The sequence below is a fragment of the Suncus etruscus genome, chromosome 17, assembly GCF_024139225.1.
Source record: "Suncus etruscus isolate mSunEtr1 chromosome 17, mSunEtr1.pri.cur, whole genome shotgun sequence".
In the NCBI taxonomy this organism is placed as follows: Eukaryota; Metazoa; Chordata; class Mammalia; order Eulipotyphla; family Soricidae; genus Suncus; species Suncus etruscus.
In genome coordinates this window covers 18,138,959-18,162,839 of record NC_064864.1, presented here as the reverse complement: position 1 = coordinate 18,162,839, position 23,881 = coordinate 18,138,959, and the positions used below count along the sequence as shown (strand labels likewise).

General features: G+C 34.9%; 1 protein-coding gene across 1 annotated transcript in view; it reads left to right on the top strand.

The window, feature by feature from the left end:
- RNLS (renalase, FAD dependent amine oxidase) overlaps positions 1–23,881 on the top strand; it is a 320,064-nt gene that overhangs the window by 262,846 nt on the left and 33,337 nt on the right. The window contains exon 6 of the mRNA XM_049764647.1: positions 17,504–17,679. Within this exon, the coding sequence (XP_049620604.1) occupies positions 17,504–17,679 (176 nt within the window). The remainder of the gene's footprint in view (positions 1–17,503; positions 17,680–23,881) is intronic.

The window sequence follows — 23,881 nt, the reverse complement described above, 5'->3', positions numbered from 1 at the left end:
GTGAAATAGGTTTCAAAAAAATTTTAAGCACATAAAACCTGCAGGTGGTCCCTTGGAATAGTGAGGCTTAGTTCCTGAGTCTGGGCCAGCAGCAGACACACAGAACAGCAGACACACTGCCAAAGAGGTAGTATGCCAAATGGCACTGTGCTATATGCTTGTTTGGGTTGGCTCTGTGAGGAAAGCGAGGAAGGGGAGAAAGAGACATCAGTAACACTTATCTTTCCGTCTTAGTCTCTTTTTCTCTTCCTCCCAATTCTTCCTGCCCTTTTCCCTGCTACTCTTTCATTATCAAGAGTTAGAATTTATTTTTTCTTGTTGAACTTACTGATGTGATTGGCTTACTCTCCCTTACATTTGATGCTGGGCCCTGGAGCCATATGAAAGAGCTAAATTGTAATAAAAGCTCCCATGGCTAGAAGCCATGGATAGTTGAGCCAGTTCCACATGAAATGAGGAGAGAAAAACATACCACCAATTTCAGGGTGGGGGGGCAGAAGTGGTAGAGGATGGGGGGGGGAGATTGAGACCTTGATTTCCCCACACCCACACCCAATGCCTCTTGTGTGTGGCTTGCAGCCCCTTATCCCTTATTCTCTCTTTACTTGACTCTTTCTTCAAGAAAGCATCTTCTTTCTTTTTATTTTCATTTGCATACACTGTCCATACAAGGTCCTTTAGCAGATAATGGTTCTCTGAAGTTTGGTCTGTGTATCATTTCCTCCACTTAGAGGTAAACTTCTGAAGGACTTCACATGTTGCTTTTGATACCAAACACTGAAATAGGCATTCTCATGCTCATATGATTGATTCATTATTTAAATAATTAGTTTCATCCATTTCTTGAGATTTGTCCGCAGTTACAGTTCCTGCCACTCCTTAAACATCTTTCTTCCTTTACTTCCCCCTGTCAGAAATGCAGCCCAGAGACGCCTTTATAGATAGATAGAACCTTTGATAGATAGAACCAGCTGCTTTTCCCGATAGACACTGCCAGAATTCAAGTACTTCAGATGAAAAAGGGCTTAGAGGTATTTGCATGTGAATGAGAGTGTCCCAATGAGTTTGTGTGACCAAAGAATGTACATCCCTCAGATGGTTCTAGGAGGAAGTCAGAAATAGGGACAAATTTTACTTAGAAGTGGGAGGGGAATATTCTAAAATAGTTATTGTTTCCATGCATGCAATTTCCTAGACTACTACAAAAAGCATCTTTCTCCATTACTTTATCAAGTTAGCTATATTATGATACTCAATGTATTTTCATTTTTCCTCCAGGGATTTCTATTCTGAATCACTGGTAATAAATTAACCTGTACTGGGCTATTTTGATTGCTGGGCTTTAAAAACCATTTAACTATTCGATAGCAAATATCCACTTATTGATTATTTTTATCCAAAAGTTTGAAATAATGATATTGTTTATTTTCTTCTTTTTCATTTTTATTAAAATGTCTTGTTTTCTTAGTAGTTATAAGTTTTCTGTAGTAGTTATTACTTTTCTTTTTAATTAATTTGATGGATTTATGTCAGTTTACCATTATTTTTATATGATTTTCTTCTTTTTCCTATTATAGGACTTATTCTTATTTATTCCTGTTTTTAGCATAAAATTACTTTATTATTTTAATAATAATTCCTTTATTTAATCAACAAAAATGTTCATAGTTAGGTTTCAGTTATTGAATTTACTCCACCCTTCACCATTGTAACTTTTCCACTATTAAATTTTCCCATTTCCCTATTCCCCCACCTCTGCCTTTTCTCAGGACAAGCATTCTATTTCTCTCTCTTATGATCATTGCCACTGGAGTTGATGGTGCATTTATTTCTTTATCTGAGCTCACCTTTCTATGTGGTAATCTTCATATCATGGGCTGGTCTTTCCAGCCCTCATTTCTATTTTCTCTAGGTATTATGACCATACTGTCTTTTATTTTTCTTAAACCCTACAGATGAATGAGACTATTCTATGTCTGTCTCTTTCCTTCTGCATTTCATTTAGTATAGTGTAGTATAGTAGTCTCCATGTCTATCCAGGTATAGACAAATTTTATAACTTCATTTTTTCTAAAACTGTGTAGTATTCCATTGTGTAGATGGAAGAATCTGTACCACAGTTTCGTTAGCCATTCATCTGTTGTCAGACATCTGGGTTGTTTCCACATTATGGCTATTATAAATAGCACTGCAATGAACATAGGCGTGCAGAGGATATTTTTGTATTGTGTTTTTGTTTTCCTAGGGTATATTTCCTAGTAGTGATATTTCTAGATCAAATGTGAGACCAATTTCCAATTTTTTTAGAAATATTCATATTACAGAAAAAAGAAATATTCATATTATTTTCCAGAACAATTGGAACAGATGAGATTCCCGCCAGCAGTGAATGAGAGTTTCTTTCTCTCCTTATCCCCACCAGCACTGGTTGTTCTTGTTCTTTGTGGTGTATACCAGTCTAGGTGGCGTAAGATGATATCTCATTGTTATTTTGATTTGGATCTCCCTGATGTTTAGTAATGTGAAGTATTCTTTCATGTGCCTTTTGGCCATCTGCATTTCTTCTTTGAGGAAATGTCTGTTCATTTATTCTTCCTTTTTTTTTTTTTTTGATGGGGTTAAATGATTTTTTTTTCTTGTTAAGTTCTGTATGTACCTTGTATATCTTGGATATTAGCCCCTTATCTGATGGGTTTTGGGTAAATAGTTTCTCCTATTCTGTGGGTGGCCTTTTTATCCTAGTCATTTTTTTTCCATTGAGGTGCAGAAGCTTCTCAATTTAATGTAGTCCAGTTTATTTATCTCAGCTTTCACTTGTTTAGGCAGTGGTGGTTCCTCTTCCACATGCCTTTACTCTCAATGCCATGGAGTATGTTGTCTACATTTTCTTCTGTTTATCTTAAAGTTTCAGGTCTGATATCAAGACCTTTAATCCATTTGGATTTGACCATTGTGTATGGTGTTAGATATAGGTCTGAGTGCACTTATTTTGCATGTGGCTGACCAGTTGTCCCAGCACCACTGTTAAGTTGTCCTTGCTCCATTTTGTGTTTCTTGCCCCTTTATCAAAAATTAATTGATTTTATGCCTGGGGGTTATTTTCTGAATACTCAAGTCTTTTCCATTCATCTGAGAATCTGTCTTTATTCCAATACCATGCTGTTTAATGATTATTTCTTTGTAGAACAATTTAAAGTTGGGAAAAGTGATGCCCCCATCTTCTTTTTCCTAAGGATTACTTTAGCTATTTGTGGGTATCTATTGTTCCAAATGAATTTAAGGAGATTTAATCTACTTTAAAGAATGTCATGGCTATCCTTTGAAGGATCGAATTAAATCTATACAATGCTTTGCCATTTTAGTGATGTTAATCTTCCCGATCCAAGAACAGGGTACATGTCTCCATTTCCTTGTATTCTCTTTTATTTCTTTAAGCAGTATTTTTTAGTTTTCTTTGTATAGGTTCTTCACCTCTTTAGTTAATACCAAGATTCTTTGAGTTTCTGTGGTACTGTTGTGAATGGGATTATTTTTTTTAATGTCTGTTTCTTTATCATTATTTGTGTATAAGAAGGCCATTGATTTTTTGTGTGTTAATTTTGTAGTCTTCCACTTTTCTATACTAATATATTGTCCAAGAAGCTTTTAGGTAGAGTCTTTAGAATTTTCTAAGTATAGTATCATGTCATCTGCAAACAGTGAAAGCTTGACTTCTTCCTTTTCTATCTGGATGCCCTTGATATCTTTTGCTTGCCTAACTGCTATGCCAAGTACTTTCAGTATGATGTAGAATAGGAGTGGTGAGAGGGGACAATCTTGTCTTGTGCCAGATCTTAGGGGAAAGGCATTCAGTGTTTCTCCATTGAGTATAATATTTGCCATGGGCTTGTGGTAAATGTCGTTGATTAAGTTCCTTCCATTCCCTTCTTGTTTTAAGATTGTATCATCAATAGGTGTTGCACCTTATCAAATACTTTTTCTGCATCTATTGATATGGTTTTTATTTTTTCTTTTGTTGAGATGGTATATATATATATGAGATGGTATATATATATGTGTATATATTGGTTGACTTGTATAGGTTAAGCCATTCTTGCTCTTGCATCTCTGGAATAAAACCTACTTAGCCTGGGTGTATGAATTTCTTGATGAGGCATTGGATCCTTTTTTGCTAGGATATTTTGAAGATCTTTGCATCCTTGTTCATCAGGGATATTGGTATGTATTTATCTCTATATTTTGGCATTTCTCTCTGCTTTTGATATCAGGGTGATATTAGCTTCATAAAATTATTTGGGAGTGTTTCTGTTTCTTTAATTTACTGGAAGAGTCTGAAAATGATTGGAAGTAGGTCCTCTTGAATATTTGATGATTCCTTAATAAATCCATCTGGGCCTGTATTTTTGTTTAGGGGAAGACTTTTGATTACTATTTAAATTTCATCAATAGTGAAAGGTCTGTTAAGATTGCCAGATCATCTTGGTTCAACCTTGAGAGGTTATAAGAGTTCAAGAATTTATCCATTTCTTCCAAGTTCTCTTATTTTGTGGCATCAAGTTTTTCAAAGTAATCTCCCTCAAATTTCTGTAGTTTCTGTAGTAATCTCCTCCTTTTTATTTCTAATTTGGTTTATTAAGTTCTCTCTCCCTTTCTTTGTGAGGTTTGTTAGTGGATTGTTGAACTTGTTTATTTTATCAAAAAATCAAGTCTTGCTTTTATTGATATATTGTTCTTTTTTATTTCCAATTTATTAGTTTCTGTTCTAAGCATTATTAGTTTCTTCCATCCACCTATTTTTGGTTCATTTTATTGAACACTTTACAATTTTATGAGCTATGCTATTAAGTTATTCATGTAGGCCTCTTCTTCCTTCCTAACAAGTGCTTGCAAAGCTATAAATTTTTCCCTTCGTACTGCTTTAGCTGTGTCTCACAAATTCTGATAATGTGTGTCTCCTTCTCCTTTGTTTCCAGGAATCTTTTCATTTCCTCTTTGATTTTGTCTCTGACCAGTAGTGAGCTGTTTAATTTCCAGGTGTTAAAGTTTTTCCCCTGTGCCTGTTTGTAATTCACTTCTAATAGGTATTTTTTTTATAAATTCTATCCTCTTGATTTTATGGAGGTATGTTGTATTGGCCAGCATGTGGTCTATCTTGAAGAATGATCCATGTGCATTGGAGATGAATGTTTATCCAGTTTTCTGGAGACAGAGAGCTCTCTCTCTCTTTATATATATAGATATAGATATTCAATAGGCCTCTCTCTTCAATTTCTCTTTCCAGAATTAGTATATTCTTGTTAGGTTTTAGCTTGGTTGACCTACCAAGAGGTGATAGAGCAGTGTTGAAGTCTCTGTCCCTTATAACTTTTATAAGTTTAAAGTCTGTGTCATCTGATGTTAGTATGGCACTGCATCCTTCGTAAGGGAATTGTTTTGGTTGAATTATTGTCCTCCAAACTTTGAATTTGAATCATGTTTATTCTCACTATTTAGATGTGTTTCTTGTAGGCAGCAATACATTGGATTCAGCTTTTTGATCTATTTTGCCACTCTATGTCTCTTAATTGGTGCATTTAGTTCATTGACATTGAGAAATATTATTGTCATAGGGCTTAGTGTCATCTTTTGTAGGAGTTTGGTGTGTCTTTTGGTTTCTCCTGTCTCAAAGTAGACCTTTTAATTTGTCTTTTAAGGCTGGTTTTGAGTCTGTACGATTTCTGAGCTATTATTGATCCATGAAGCTGTATCCTTCCTTTAAACCTGAATGTAAGACTGGCTAAGTACAGTACTCTTGGCAGTGCATTAATTTCATTAGTTTTGTCATTATAACCCACCAGTACTTTTGAACTTTGAGGATTTCTAGTGACAAATCTGCTGTAAGTTTTAAGGAAGTTCCTTTTAATGTAATTTACCATTTTTGTTGTTTTCAGAATTCTATCCCTATTTGTGATATTTGTCATTGTGACTAGGATGTATCTTGGGGTGCTTTTCTTTGGATTTCTTTAGGCTGGTACTCTTTGGGCATGTAGAATTTGCTTGCATGCACTCTTTAGGTCTGAGAGTTTCTTTGCAATTATACTGTTGATACTTCATGAGGGTTTTCTTCCTGGTCTCTGGAACTCCAGTGATTCTTATATTGCTTCTGTTGATTTTATCAAAGACTTCTATTTTCATTTTTTCACATTCTTTGAGGACTTTTATCATTCACTGATCATTTGCTTTAAGGTTCTTTTTCAACCTCCTCTGTCGTATGGAGTCCTACAACTCATCTTCCAACTCACTGATTCTGTCTTCAACTGCTGTTACTATGTTGGAGAGGCTTTTCAGTGAAGTTTTCATTTTGCCTACCTAGTTTTTCAGTCCTGTTATTTGAGTTTGAAGTTTTCTCATTTTTTCTTTCATATCCTCTTAATTCTTATTTGTGGCTCATTCATTTCTTTCCAGGCTCTCTTTGAGTTCTGTGAGCATCCTCCATATTTCTTTTCTAAAATTCTTATCTTAGAGGCTAAATAGGTTGTTGATCCTTTTCAAGTCATCAGAGCTACCACGTTCATTCTCTGAGTATGATTGAGGCCTGCATTGTTTTTCCCATTGTCATGGTTGCAGTTTTCTTTGTGCTGTGCTGGTGATTATTGACCTTGAGTGGAGCAGAGCGGTCTTGTTTCTTCGGCTCTGTCTTTTGGTGGAAGCATGGTTTCTAGTAACATCCAACACTATGTGCAGGGAAAGCTGCCTCTACCTCTCTGGCTCTATCCTTTGGCATTCTGTTCACCTTTTACCCAGTTTGGAATTCTGTTGGATTACATATTCTCTCTTTAATGATTTCAGGCTCCTGGGCTTTGACTGGATAATGTAAACTCTTTAGTCCTTTTTTTATTACTATACCAAACAGAGAAATATAAAATATCTTTGTTATTAAAAAGCATTATTTTATTATGAAAATATTTTATTATTAAATCATGCTATACTATCAGCTTATGGAATATATTCTCTGTATGTGTGTGTGTGTGCGTAGAAGTGTTTGAGTCACTATGAGCAGTGCTCAGAAGCTCTGTGCTCTAAAAAAAATATGTGGCAGTGCTTAGGAAACTATATGTGGTTCAGGAATTTGAACTAGGGTTGCATGTTAAGTAAATACTTTATTTCCTATACCATATTCTATTCCAGGGAATATATTTTTTATCTCAGACCAGGTAATAACTCAAAGGATGGGAGTACATGCTTTACATGTGGATGCCCTTAATTTTATCCCAGCACTACATGACTCCTCTAACATGAATATTAATGGTTCCTAAGTACTATCCCAGGAATATCTCCTGAGTACCACCAGATATGCCCAGAAACAAAAAGAAAAAAATTTCAAAGAAATATATTATTTTTATTTTTGTTCACTAATTTATATTCAATTTTAATGGTTGTCTTTAAAACATATATTGACATTATCAGGCTTTTCTTCATTTTACCTATTAATATAATTAGAAGAAATGTCTGTTTGAAAGGTAGCTATGCTCAGCATTTACCATCAGTGCTCATTAATCTTCAGTGTGTGTTTTCTGTATAAATATAATATCTAATATAATGTCTACAGTCATCTTTATGTAAACTTGACAGGTTTAATAAATCGAGGAAACCAGTTACATTCTGAAGTTTTTTCTATATTATTTGACTATTTTCAATTTGTCTTATGTATTATGCTGATACTGATTTTTTACATTAAATTAATTTTCATAAATTATTTTCCAAGAAGATCATTCTGTATCCTTAAGAAGTAAAGCTTATTTTTCATGGATGAATGTACTTTTATAGTTTTAAATAACTTCACTGTTCTGATGTATCCTATCTGGGAGAGGAAGAACAACAGGGATGCTTACTTGTCTTTGAGTGAAGTGGAAAAACAAAAAGAAATAAAATACCTCTTCTGAGATGCCAAGCCACGTATTTCCCCTCAGGCAAAGTTGGTGCCAGAATTTATTCCGCCAGTATATTCTAAAAATCTAGTTAAAGTAGTCATGGGCAGATTTGCCCCAAAGGCTTCTGGCAGAAACAAAAGCAAATCTCTAAAGGAACACTGTGAAATTCAGGTCTCAAAGAATTTCTCAGATAAATTTCCTAAGAACATGGACTCACAGAAAAACATATACATATAAGACACAAGAAACACTACTTCATATGCAGTTCCAAAGGACAACAAAAGCAGTATCAAACTCATAGACAAAAGATTTGGGATAATCAAACACAATATATTATATATCGAAAGTGTCCAAAGAAATAAAAGAATGATGGCAATATGACCAAAAACAAAGAAATTATCAAAATAGATCGTTCAAGTTTGACTAACAGAACGTTTTACAAATAAAGAATAAAATTATTTATATTTTAAAAATATAAAGACTAATTGTCTTCAGAATAAGCACAAATGACAGAAAAAATGGTGAAATAAAATAGAATTCAAAGAAATTTCATAGATTTTAGCACAGAAACATATTAAAAAAATGAAAATTGAAAAATATTGAAGAAAGAATCTACCAAATTTCTAACTAGAAGTTGAGGAATTTATAATCTGAATATTTAGAATGGAAAGAAGTAAGAAATTTAAAAATTGAGAATTTAGAATGGGAAGAAGTCATGTTTAAATAATTCCCCCAAATTAATGACAAAATAAACATAAATTTTTAAGATAAGCAAGCAAATTTTAAGAACTCTAAGAGCTAAAAGCAAAGATGCAACAAAAGAAATGTAATAGAAATACCCTGCTGTTTCATAAACGTTATCTGCAAAGTGCCTGCAGTCAAATTGGGTTGACTTCAAAACATCACTAAAAGCTAACCTACATGAAAATAATGTCTTTAAGGTGCTAACAGAAAATGTCTTCAATCTATTATTATATGCCAAGGAAAACTATCTTTTCCAAATGGGGAGGAAATAAAAGATAATTTTAGAAAAACAAAACTAAGAGTTCACCTTCAATGGAGCCTGATTAAGTACCTTTGACAGAAAAGATGCATTTGAAAATGGAAAAAGACTGGAGCAAAGCTGTGAGGTTCAAAAGGAAACTATGGATAAATATAAACCAATACTGACTATATTAAACTAAAATAGTTAATCAAGGGAAAAGAAAGATATAAAAGTCACACTTTAAATTTTCTTCCTTTCTTCCTTCTCTCCCTTTCCTTCTCTTCCTTTATCTTTCCCTTCTTTCCTTCCTTCCTTTTTTCTTCTCACTCTCCCTCCCTTTCTTTTTCCTTTGCTACCTTCATTCCTCCCTTTCTATCTCATTCTTTCTTTCTTTCTTTCTTCTCTCTTTATTTTTCTTTCTTTCTTTCTTTCTTTCTTTCTTTCTTTCTTTCTTTCTTTCTTTCTTTCTTTCTTTCTTTCTTTCTTTCTTTCTTTCTTTCTTTTCTTTCTTTCTTACTTTCTTTCTTCTCTCTTTATTTCTTTCTTTCTTTCTTTCTTTCTTTCTTTCTTTCTTTCTTTCTTTCTTTCTTTCTTTCTTTCTTTCTTTCTTTCTTTCTTCTTTCTTTCTTTCTTTCTTTCTTTCTTCTTCTTTCTTTCTTTCTTCTCTTTCTTTTCTTTCTTTTCTTCATTTTGTTTTGGTGCTACACCTGGCAATGCTCAAAGGTTACTTTATGTGTTCCTGGAGAGATCATATGCAATTCCAGTGATTGAACCCATGTCATTATGGATTAAAGGTACAAGGTTCAAGGTACAAGACAAGCACCTTTCTTGCTCACTGTACTATCTCTTTAGAGCTAGAGTAGTCTGTTTTTATATCATCGAGGAGAAGAATAAAGTTACTAACTTTTAATTTTAATGTAGATATTTAAACCTATGGACAAATACTAAAAATAAAATAAGAAGTAAATAACTGTTAATAAGGCAAACACTTTTAAAGGAAATAAATAATAAGAATTTTTTTTATCATTTTTTGTTGTACCAGGATAGAACCCATGACCTCTCACATCTAAGACATCTCCCTGACCCCTAGACAAAGACTTTTCTAGATGTAAATATTTTTAGAACATATTGGTAAAATTGTTGAGTAATATAAGAGACTATTATTAATTTCAATATGTGCCAAAAATGGTCAAAATTATGTGCCCAGGATAGTTAAAAAAAAAAAAACTAGAGCATTTACTTTTTTGAGAGACCCAAGGTTCAGTTCCTGGCAGGGCAAGGTACTCAGACACTACTAGGAGTGACTCAAAAATATAAAAATTAAAGAGTCAAAACTAAATGGAGAGATTGGCAAATGTACCATTAAAATAAGATTTTTATTATATTTATTTCAGTAATAGGTTAAGCATAAAAAAATTTATAGTACTGTACTTGATTTAAATTAACCATGGGTTATTAAAAATACCTTTAGGGTTATATGTTGTAATGTTCAGTATTTTATGTGGTACCAGAATTGAGCTAGGATCACTTGCATGCAAGGTATGTGCAAGTTAAATCTCAATATTTTTATTATGATTGATATAAACAGTTAAACTATCCTTTCAATGTTTACTTAGGTGCCATGATTGATAGCACTATTAAAAATGTTTCAGACATACAGTGTTCCAACAGTATACCTACCATCAGACTGTCACTGTCTCTCCACCACTGTCTCAATGTCCTTTCTACTACATCACCCAATCCCTTTAATAGATCCAGTTCTCTAGGCCAATTCTCAAGATATGTTGCTCTTGATTTTTCCCTTACTGTATTTCTTTATATTTCACATATGTAAACTACATTTCAGTTTCTGTTTGGTGGATAGATGATACTTTTATGTAAGCGAGTTTAGTGTTCTGTTAAAAGTAAATTATAAAGTTGTTGCTATTATTGCCTAATACGATTGACATTATCAACTTTCTTTTTCAATATTGTTTTTATTTTTAATATCTTTATTTAAACACCTTGATTACAAGCATGATTATGGTTGGGTTTCAGTCATGTAAAGAACACCCCCCTTCACCAGTGCAACATTCCCATTACCAATGTCCCAAATCTCCCTCCTCCCCACCCCACCCCCACCTATCCTCTAGACAGGTTTTCTACTTCCCTCATTCATTCTCATTGTTAGGATAGTTCTCAATGTAGTTATTTATCTAACTACATTCATCACTCTTTGTGGTGAGCTTCATGAACTAAGCTGGAACTTCCAGCACTCCTCTCTTTTGTCTCTAAAAATTAATGCAAGAATGTCTTTTATTTTTCTTAAAACCCATATATGAGTGAGACTATTCAGTATCTTTCTCTCTCCCTCTGACTTATTTCACTCAGCATAATAGATTCCATGTATATTCATGTATGGGAAATTTTCATGACTTCATCTCTCCTGACGGCTGCATAATATTCCATTGTTTATATGTACCACAGGTTTTTTTGGTTTTTTTTTTTTTTTTTTTGGTTTTTCGGACCACACCCAATTGATGCTCAGGGGTTACTCCTGGCTAAGCACTCAGAAATTTCCCCAGCTTGGGGGGACCATATGGGATGCCGGGGGATGGAACTGTGGTCCTTCCTTGGCTAGCACTTGCAAGGCAGACACCTTACCTCTAGCACCACCTCGCTGGCCCCATACCAGTTTCTTTAGCTATTCATCTGTTGAAGGGCATCTTGGTTGTTTCCAGAGTCTGGCTATGGTAAATAGTGCTGCAATGAATATAGGTGTAAGGAAGGGATTTTTTGTATTGTATTTTTGTGTTCTTAGGGTATAGCCCTAGGAGTGGTATAGCTGGATCATCTGGGAGCTCAATTTCCAATTTTTGGAGGAATCTCCATATTGCTTTCCATAAAGGTTGGACTAGATGGCATTCCCACCAGCAGTGGATAAGAGTTCCTTTCTCTCCACATCTCTGCCAGCACTGCTCGTTGTTATTCTTTGTGATTCTCTGTGGTGTAAGGTGATACCTCATAGTTGTTTTGATTTGCATCTCCCTGATGATTAGTGATGTGGAGCATTTTTTCATGTGTCATTTGGCCATTTGTATTTCTTTTTTGTCAAATTGCCTGTCCATTTCTTCTCCCCATTTTTTGATGGGATTAGATGTTTTTTTCTTGTAAAGTTCTATCAGTGCTTTGTATATTTTGGATATTAACCCTTTATCTGATGGGTTTTGGGTGAATAGTTTCTCCCACTCAGTGGGTGGCTTTTGTATCCTGGATACTATTTCCTTTGAGGTGCAGAAGCTTCTCAGCTTAATATATTCCCATCTGTTAATCTCTGCTTTCAGTTTCCTCCTTGAAGATGCCTTTAGTCTCAATGTCATGGAGTGTTTCACCTACGTGTTGTTCTATATACCTTATGGTTTTGGGTCTGATATTGAGGTCTTTAATCCATTTGGTTTTTGCCTTTGTACATGGACATTTCCATTCTCAGTGTCTTTATCCTCATCCAAAATTGTCAACTAACAGCTATTGTACTTACTCTACACACAGTAGCAAAAAAATTGTCTTTGAAAAGCTAAAAAAGAACATCACTACCTTCTTAGTGACCAAGAAATAATGATGATCCTGAATTTACTTTTTTGATTCCCATTAAACATATTTCTGAATTTTTATAATGCTCTATTTCCAAACCTTTGCCACATTTCAACTCAAAAAGACTGTATTTTTAGACTCTGATTTAGAGCTTAGGGGAGTTTCCCCCTAAAACTTACTGTTTAGCTTCTCAAATTTTAATCAAAAACTTGAAAAGCTTTTGCCTAATTCCAATAAAAACAAGTGCCATGAATGGCTCTTCTAAAAAACTAAATAAATTGCAAATATAGTTAAAAGCATAGTGACCCCGGAATCTTTGTGTACCTTACTAGTGGGAATGAAAACTAAGCAGTCAATGATGTGGTGATTGTTCAAAACATTAAATAGAGAGCTACTATTTCTTTTTACGGTAAAATTACGTTACATTACTTTACTTTAAAATTACTGTTTAAGAGGCCGGAGAGGTAGTACAGCCAGTAGGGCATTTGCCTTGCACACAGCTGACCCAGGACAGACAGTGATTTGAATCCCGGCATCCCATATGGTCCACCGAGTCTGCCAGGAGAGATTTCTGAGTGCATAGCCAGGAGTAATCCCTGAGTGCTGCCGAGTGTGACCCCCCAAAAACAAAAACAAATAAATAAGTAAATAAATAAATAAAATTACTGTTTAAGTAATTCTACTTCTGAGCATACAGTCAACAGAAGTGGAAGCAAGGACTTTAGTATTTGCCCATCCATGTTCACATTATTCAAGATAGCTGATAAATTTAGGCAACTCTAGTGGTCTATTAACAGATGACAATAGCTACCTGAACAAAATGATACATGCAGTCATGTGTATCTTAATGAAGTTTCAGTCAATAATGATCCACTTATAAAAGAGTGGTCCTGGGGGCCCAAGTGATAGCACAGTGGTAGGGCATTTGCATTGCACATGGCTGACCGGGACAGACCCCGTTTCGAATCCCGGCATCCCATATGGTCTCCCAAGCCTGCCAGGAGCGATTTCTGAGCAAAGAGCCAGGAGTAACCCCTGAGCACTGCTGGGTGTGGCCCAAAAGCAAAAACAAAAACAAAGCAAACAAAAAAAGAGTGGTCCTGGTAGCACAGTTAGGAAGGCATTTGCCTTGCACTCAGCCAACCTGGGTTTTATTCCCGGCATCCCATATGGTCCCCAGAGCCTGCCATGGGTGATTCATAAGTGCAGAATCTACCGAATTAACACCTGAGCACTGCCAGAGGAGCCCCCTCCCAAAACAAACAGTCATCTGTTGGGCTGGCTAGATGCTACTAAGGTGCTTGCCTTGTATATGGTAGATACCCTTTGAATCCCCCGCACCACTTAATTCCCTGAACTGTGAGTAACCCATAGCTCCTGAACACCAATGGGTATGACTACCAAATACAACAAAACAAAGGGCATTGGTGCCAATGGTTCTTACCAATCTAGGTTTGTTTAATTATACACAATGAGGAAATGGCTTAATGATTTTTCTCTTGACACATTCCCATCATGAATTAACACCTATCGCTTTACATCTCATATAATACTGTGAGGTCTTTTAATAAGGAAGGAAATTTTGAAACGTTATAATGTAAATGTACCTGGAAGACATCATCTAAGTAAAATAGAACAGTCACAAAAGGAGCTAACAGTGTAGGATCCCATTTGTAAGACGTTCCTAGAGCAGGCAAATTTACTAGAGAGTAGAATTATGTTTGCCAAGACCAGAGTGGACTAGGGAATGGAGCTACTATTTATTGAATGAAATTTCAGTTTGGAAATATTAAGTTAGAGGAGTTAGATAGTGGTTAAGGGTGCAGAAAAACAGGATGATACTTAATGCCAGAGTACCATACACTGAAATAGGTCAAATAATAAATTGTATATTGTGTATATTTTACTATAGATTTAAAAAAAAAAACTCCTGTTTCTTTGCCCAGGATTTCTTTGCCACTGTTCTTGGGATTAGTGTAATAATGTCTTGACACTTTTACGACAATTGTTAACCATTCTAAAGCTTCTTTTACCCCAGTGTAGAGGTCAAAACAAGAATATCCCCCACAAATGCCTTTCATTTATGTAACACTTTAAATTCAAGGAAGACTTTTTATGGGTCCTTACCCACCTAATTTTATGATTGCCTTTTAAGGCAAGTAGTATTGCCCCCTTTTATTTGATGTAGGAAAGTGAAGCCTGAGAGATTAACTTGTCCAAGATTGTAGAACTATTAAAATGATAAGTGTTGAAATTCTTAACTTCCCAGTTAAAGACATCGATCTCTCAATGTACAGAAATAGTCATCAACTTGCTATGAACTTTACATTTAAAATGTCAAAAGCAAAGTGCCATGCTTATTAAACTAAATGAAGAAAAGGCAAGAGGGAGATACCATCATTACTTTCTCAGTGGCCGAGGAATAATGATGATTCTGAATTTTCTCTCTGAATCCATTTGCTTACTTCTGACTTTTTATAATACTTCATTTCCTAACTTTAGTCACATTTAAACCCTGATTGGCTATTAGTATTTTTGGACTTTAATTTGGGTTAGGGGAGCTTTCCTTTAAAACTCAATGCTTTAAGTTGTAGCTATTACATTTTTCTTTTTAAATTCCCTGAAGATTTTGTCTCAGTTTAATAAAAACAAGTAGCCAGGTCATTCTTTCATTGTTATGCAAGAACAGTTTCATATTGGATCTTAAATTTTCTTTTTTATTGCTTTCTTTGGAGTAGATGGCTAATGCAGATGGAAGAAACCTGGCAAGGTACCATCACGGGCCTTCATAGTTTTATGAGTTCTCCCCCAGAACAAATGGCTGGGTCAATGTAACCTCTTGACTTTTAGCCTGTTGCTTATAATCATTTTTCTTTGAAACCTGCCATGGATAAGTCAACTCAAAAATTCAGGTCTCTCAGAATGCTAACCCTTCGTTTGTTCTGTATCTGGGAAGATTTGGTATCCCCTGGATGAGGCGTGCTGCTGACACCCTCTTGCTGGAAATGAATCCCCTGAATTTATTCATTGGTAACATAAATAACACTTCCAGGGGCAATAAGCAATAGTTGGCTATATTTGGTGAATCTGGCTGAGAATTTGGGTTCCTGGGATTTTGCCTTTGTGTGGTAGCGGTAAAGGTTAAACAACATTGAACATGCACAGAGATTGGCCTTTCTAGGTCCTCTTTCATGTTATTCCAGCTACTGTGAGGTGAGAACATTGGACCATCTGTTACCACTGAATTTACTGCATGGATTCTAAAGTCAGCTCTCCCACCTCACACATATGATGATGAGAATGATCCACTTTATAATGCAGTTTGTACAGTCAGGTCGTTCTAGTGTTTAGCTACAAAATTTATAGTCCAAGATTCTCTGAGCAGGGGGCAAAGGAAAACTGAAATACTTTTACAAAAATCACTGACACTCTCTTGGACAATCATCAGGGCATGTTCCTGTGTCTCCATATGTATGGTTCACTGTTTCATTTCCAGAGTTTACTTTTATGAGGCACCTACTCTGTGCCAGAAACTGTGGTGAGTACTAACCTGTATGCATGCATTATGTTATTTAATTCTATATGGTAACTACTAACATAATCATTTTGCACAAAAAAATCTAAATGTAAGAAGTTAAATGTTCATCTAGTTTGTAAGAAGTGTGTATTGTTCCAGAATTTTTTACTGTGTAGAATTGTACCTATATCAAAGAAATCGTTTCCTTATGTATTACAATCCCTGATTAAAGAATTTTATGAATCAGTCCTGCCAACTCCTGTCAGTAACTTGTAACTCCTGTCAGTAACTTTTTAATATTTCCTTCTTTGCATAGGGGATAACAGCACTTTTTTATACTTCATGCTTTTTGCCTATATTATCGTTTCAAATCCATTTTTATTTGTGTGTGATTCAAATAAATAAATAATGGGCAAACACTTGTCCATCTTTCTTTCAAGATTGTATTTTCAAATGCCTCAGTCACTTTACTTTCTTTTTTTTATTTTGTTTTTTTGGCCACATCTGTTTGATGCTCAGAGGTTACTCCTGACTAAGTGCCCAGAAATTGCCCCTGGCTTGGGGGGACCATATGGGATGCCGGGGATCGAACCACGGTCCTTCCTTGGCTAGCGCTTGCAAGGCAGACACCTTACCTCTAGCGCCACCTCGCCGGCCCCAGTCACTGTACTTTCAACTAACTTTAGACTTTATTCAATTTTCCTATGTAATTGGGAAAATACAGCAAAGAAAATGTCAAAAGCAAACAAAATTAATACATTAGCTTCATATTATGAATAACATAAATTTGGGTTATGTTTTTTATTTTTGGGTTGTTTTGTTTGTCTGTTTGTTTTGGGGCCACACCAGGCAGCACTAGGGCATAACTCAGAAATCACTCCTGGCATTATCAGGGGACCATGGAATGCTGGGGATCGAACCTTGATTGGCCACATGCAAGGCTAATGTCCTACTGGCAGTAATATTGCTCTAGCCCCCTAACATAAGTTTTGATTTTTAATGCTGCTTAAAGTGATACAGAAAAGTCTGAGGTCAAGCCTTGTATTTTTAGTCATTTTTTTGAAATGGCCAAGATATATTATTTTAGCATTAATCTAATTTCAAATATATGTGCAACTAGTTTATGATAAAAAAAAATACTATTAAATATTTATTGATCATCTATTTTGTCCTTACAATTTTAGGAGATGATAGGCTTTAAAAATGGTTCATGTCCTGAAAAGTTTATAATTTAGTATTTTAACGATGAACAGAGCGTCCCCAGTAGATAATCTTGTGCTTCCATCCAAGTTTTTAGCAAGACCTAAAATTTGCTAATTTTCCTGTTAAACTTGTGTTCCTCATTAAAGATGCTTTAGTTTGATTTTCAGAAATTGCCTAATATGCCTCAAAATTAGAATCCATTTTATCATCATTTCTATTCTGACCATTGTGGTCAGATTCTCAGTCCTGATTGAAATGCCAAGAGAAACTTCCATGTTACCCACCATAGTAAGTATTTTTATGTGCCTCTTTTATTAGAGTTATCAGAAATTGGGCCTTCTCTTCTGATTCACACCACTGTTCCCTTTGGAGTTACGTACTTGGACCACAGCATTGAGCATGTGCAGGAGCTGATCTTCCAGCAGCTGGAAAACATTTTACCAGGTTTGCCTCAGCCAGTTGCTACCAAATGCCAGAAATGGACATACTCTCAGGTAATTGGATAACCTGGTGGTCTGAGCATTTAGAGTCAGCAGAACTGATCTTACTTTTTCTTATCCTTTGCTTCTCTCGTAAAGAAAGAAAGTTATTGTTTTCAATCATTTTCAATTACTAAAATACAAATGTAAAATTTGTTCTCTGAAAGAAATGTGTTTGCCTTATGTGTAAGTGCAAACCTCTGCAGGTTTTTTAAATCCCTTTATATGTCCATAAGAGATGCATGCAGTTTTCAATATTATGTTTTGAGTTGTTTCATCTCAATACTTTTTTTTATTTAACCAACTTTATTACATACATGATTGTATTTGGGTTTCAGTCATATAAAGAACACCATCCATCACCAGTGCAACATTCCCATCACCAATGTCTCAAGTCTCCCTCCTCCCCACCCACCCCCCGCCTGTACTCTAGACAAGCTTTCTATTTCCCTCGTACATTCTCATTAGGACAGTTCAAAACATAGTTATTTCTCTAACTAAACTCATCCCTGTTTGCGGTGAGCTTCATGAGGTGAGCTGTAACTTCCAGCTTTTTTCTCTTTTGTGCCTGAAAATTATTATTGCAAAAATGTCTTTCATTTTTCTTAAAACCCATGGATGAGTGAGACCATTTTGTGTCTTTCTCTCTCTCTCTGACTTATTTCACTCAGCATAATAGATTCCATGTACATCCATGTATAGGAAAATTTCATGACTTCATCTCTCCAGACAGCTGCAAAATATTCCATTGTGTATATGTACCACAGTTTCTTTAGCCATTCATCTGTTGAAGGGTATCTTGGCTGTTTCCAGAGTCTTGCTATGGTAAATAGTGCTGCAATGAATATAGGTGTAAGGAAGGGATTTTTGTATTGTATTTTTGTGTTCCTAGGGTATATTCCTAGGAGTGGTATAGCTGGATCGTATGGGAGCTCGATTTCCAGTTTTTGGAGGAATCTCCATATTGCTTTCCATAAAGGTTGAACTAGACGGCATTCCCACCAGCAATGGATGAGTTCCTTTCTCTCCACATCCCTGCCAACACTGCTTGTTCTCATTCTTTGTGATGTGTGCCAATCTCTGGGGTGTGAGGTGGTACCTCATAGTTGTTTTGATTTGCATCTCCCTGATGATTAGTGATGTGGAGCATTTTTTCATGTGTCTTTTGGCCATATGTATTTCTTTTTTGTCAAATCATCTCAATACTTATATATGAGGATACTTTGGAATTTATCATACAAACAAGGTAATTTACATATCAAGAAGCAACTATTTCTTTGGAGGGTTCTAAATCAGTACTTTGATTATATAGAAACCACTCTAACCTCCTCTAATTTTTTTTTGCAAAATGTCTAATTAATCTTTTACGTGAAAGTTGCTTCTACATTTTTCACTTTTATTAAGTTCTGCCTTTGGTTTTGACTGTTTACATGTGAGTTCTTTGCGGGAGAAAGATGCATACCTGTTCAGATGAGCTTTGTAAGCTGTTTTTCAGAATTAGATAAACTTGATGATCCTTCTATTCATTCCAACTAAAAGCTCTTTGCACTAAGTAAATGTTGACTTTTCTGAAAAATCTCTGTATATTCTAACAGAAGTTTGTTGGATAGAAAAAGCTTTCTGGTCTATAAACTTAATGGTAATGTGATTTAGAGACAATGAAGAAAAGGATAGCAAAAGAGAACAAGGAGCAGCAACTTGTCTGTTTTTTATCCCCCAAACTTTTGGGCCATTTGATTAACTGCTTTTTTTATGAGTTATCCAAGCTGTGAAACCTTTAGAAAGAGTGCTGTTGTGAGAAATTGCAGTGGATTTTGTATATTTCAAAGGCTTTCCAAAATTAGAGGAAATGGTGAATTACTTCCAAAAATATTACAGCAGGTCTCTATGTTTACCCATATCTTCTCAAGTTAAATTGCACAGTGAACCTCTGAGGAAAATATTTACTTAAACACATCATGGTCACTTTAAACAGCTTTACTTTTTCTTTTTCAAAGCACTGAAAAAAATCTCAGTAGCTAATATCTTTAATATTTAACTCAATTTTAAAATTTTAATGCAGTTTTAGGTGGGTTGGAAAGAAAACAGAAAAATATTCTTGCTGATAAAATTTGTAGCTACATTTGCTGCACAAGTTATTTTGCAAATCATAAAATACTTTAGCAGTAACAATAGTTTGTAAGAAAATCACAATATTTTATTATTCACACCATAGCCTCTCTCTGTCACAAAAGAGAGAATTCTTCATGTCCTCATTTATGGAATCCTAAACAGACCATAGAAGTGGTAATTCCTTTCTAGTCAGAGATGGGTACTGTTCCCAATTCTTGACCCTTCAAGTTTGACTCTTTATTGACATTGCATGTTCTTTTCTCATTTGTGAATCCTATAGTGTATCCTGGCATATAGTGACTGCAGGGAGGGATGGGCAGAGAGGTGAGAAGAAAGGAAAACAATATCAAAAGTACCCCTGTGGGGCTGGGAGTTTTCAGCCCACTACAGCAATGAGAAAATTATATGGAATAAATCCTTAAGATTCGTTAATATTGACAAAACTCACCTCCCTGCCAATTATATCCTTCCCCACTTTTTGTTCACCTTGGTTCTTGCAGCTACTCTAACAAATTGCTCAATGATTCTACCTCTTTGCAGCTAGCTCCAACACAGAAAAACATTGATTTAAATATATACATATATGCAAACCTACATTCATTGCAGTGCTAAGTAGATTAGTCAGAATATTGAAATGACTCATATATACAGCCACACATAAATGGATAAAGAAGTTGTGGCGTATATAGAGAGAGACAGTAGACTACTATGCAGCCTTAAGGGAAGATGAAATCTTGCAATTTGCTGCAACTTGGATGGAACTGTTTAAGGATAATTATGTTAAGAAAGTAAACAAACAAACAAACAAAAAAGAAAGTCAGAGGGAGAAGGAAAAAATACTTTATATTCTCACTTATATAGGGAATATAAAGAACTAAAACAAGGGAGTAGTAGGCAGTATCAAATGATGGCAAATCTTAAGCAGTAGAAAGAGATATGAGGGTAATAAAAAAGTGGATTAGAGATATCATGGTTCTTGCATGCTTTGGTGATGGGGGTTAAAATAATTTTGTATCAGTTCCATAAGTGTTAATACTATAAGTATGTGACATAAACCATAATTTAAAAGTAGACTATAATTTAAAAGGAGATCATAGTTTTAAAAGTTTAACTTTTTAAATCAATATTTTTTAATTTAAATGATTTAATCAATCAATAACATCATTTTTAAAGTAAAAAAGCCACAAATGGATAATCATACATTTCTGAAGATTCATATGTTCATTTGGCTAAAATAAAAGTATCTGCAATTCTTTGGTCTTGCAGCTCTAGAAGAGAATCCATTTTCTTGTTTGTTTGTTTGTTTGTTTGTTTGTTTTTTAAGCCTAGAAATGTCTCACATTTCTGGACTTAAGGCCCTCTTCTTATCTTCAGTGTCAGCAATTGTACAACCCTTCTCATTTGTATTATTCTGACTCTTCCCTTTTGTAATTATTCACCCTTCACAATTTAAATATTTATCTAGGTAATATCACTTGAAATCTAAGCTATGATGCATTGACTTAAAGCTTCTGTAAAAATTATAATATAGTAGTTCTCTCAGCAGAAGAGAATAAAAATTGAAAATGCTTGCCTATTCCTCAACAGGGAACATTTAATCAGTTTAATAACCTTAATATTCTTCCTGATAACATTTGTTCTGCTTTCCTTTTTTCGGGATCTATCATGATGCCTTTCTCAGATTTTAGTGACTGTCCGATTTACTTTTGTATGTAACTTTTAGTTTTCTAACTCTTTAATTCCTAAAATGCCAGTGACCTTCTCAACCTATATTATTTGGCATATTCATGGATTATTTTACCTTTTAAAAAGTCTTAATGATAGGGGCCGGGTAGGTGGCGCTGGAGGTAAGGTGTCTGCCTTGCAAGCGCTAGCCAAGGAAGGACCGCGGTTCGATCCCCCGGCGTCCCATATGGTCCCCCCAAGCCAGGGGCGATTTCTGAGCACATAGCCAGGAGTAACCCCTGAGCATCAAACGGGTGTGGCCCAAAAACCAAAAAAAAAAAAAAAAAAAAAAAAAGTCTTAATGATCATCAGGAAAAGAAAGAGACAAAATTGGGGAATAAATACATTAATAATCTTGGTCCAAAAATAAATGTAATTGTGCTCTTAAGCTATTACAATGGAATTAGAAATCAATTATTCAATATAGTTATTTTTTTAACTTCATCTTTTGCCCTGAAATTGAACTTTCTCTTAGAAAGACATGAACTTTGTAGGAATTAAGTGAATATAAAGGCTACTGTTATTACTATTATACATAACCAGAGAGTGTATGAGTAACCTGAACTCCTCCCTTGAAAGTTATTCTACTGTAACTGAATAAATCAAGAACCCTCATGACTCAGATCTGTATTGTAGTTAAAAAGACAAACTTCAGTGACCAAAAAGGAATTTTGAGTAATATCTATCTTTACTGGTGTTTTATATTTTGTTTTGTTTCTCACAGAGGCTACACCCAGAATTTGAGAATGACACTGGTACAGTATTCTTAGCTCAAATTTTGGGCCTAACTTTGGTGCTGAAGGTCCAGAGGTGCTGAAGTTTTCCTGAACCCTGGGTCATATGGTGCTGAGGATTGAACACAGAGCCTTCCACATTCAGATTTATCCCTGTAGCCTTCTTAGGATCCTTTGTAGAATCTTAAAGAAGATCCAAAATTCATTGGTATCAAGTCTCTCTTTCTTTTCCTTATTAATTCCATTTCTGGAATCTCTGTCATTTCTTTCTTCAGTTTCTATTTAACCTGTTAGTTTTGACTCGAACCCTTTTCCCATTAGACACAATCTCTGTACATTTCAATGCACATTCCCTCATTGGTCCCACTCAGTTCCAACTAATTTACTTCAGTGAGCATACAAAATTAAAGAAATGAGAAAAGAAGGGATTTGCAGCAATTGATGGCAGAATTTTCCTTAGAATGAGATTTCATAGTGATGGAGCTAGTACTCACATAAAAATTTGAGATCTTCCAGGTACTAATGGGACTCCTTCTTGAGATTATTTTCTGGAAGGTAACTTGATTTCAACCTTGGAGGTGAGTTAGTGATTGATATTTTTATTTTGTTCCTCTCTCTACACATTTTATTTTATTTGGGGGGGGCAACAAATGGGGGTCCTCAGAGCTAACACCAGGATCTTTACTCAGGGATCACTCCTAATGCTGCTCAGGGGAACATGAAGGTGCTGGGGGTCAAACTCAGGTTAGTTAAGTACAAGATAAATATCTTACCTGTACTATAAGTACTATATTTCCGGTCACTTTCTTATGGATTTTAAATGCCTTTTTATTAATGTAAATGAATGTACAACTTTATATTATTTAATCTCCATTTTATATTATTTTATCATTTTACAATAATATATTCTGTATCATTAATCTCTGTACATAATTGCAGTTTTTCTTATGAAGGAGACTTTTTGATTTACTCTTTAGACCACTTTCAAATATACAATATATTAGCTAGCACAGTGATGTATATTAAATTTTATGGTTTATTTTATATCTAAAAGTTTGTACTTTTTGACCTTCTTAACTTATCTCACTCATCTTGATATATCTCTCCTACTCATCAGATAGATTGTTCTATCTCTAAGCTTGGGTCTTTGCAGAATTTTAGATTTTTTATGGCTAAATTTACTTAAGTGTTTCTTAATGACAAATATTTGTTGAAAAATGCATAAGTAGTTGATTTGGTCATTGTTATAGTGTCATGGAACATAATTGCGTAAACTTAGATGGCATTACCTACCACACACTTTGGCTGTATAGAAGTATTGTAGCCGCCATCTTATTTGCAGTTCATAATGAACCAAAATATAATTAAGCAACACACTACCTTTTACCACATTGTTTTATACTTTCGCTCATCACTGGGCACTCAGCTTTTTCCATAATTTGCCAATGATGAATGTCTACTACAATGAACATGGCATCACACATACCTATTTAAATCAGTATTTTTGTTTTCTTCATAAAAATACTCAGAAGCATAGAGCCAGGAGTAACCCCTAAGAGCTTCCGGGTGTAACCCAAACAAAACACAACAAAACAAAACAAAACAAAATACTCAGAAGCTGTCTTAATGGATAATAAAACCATATT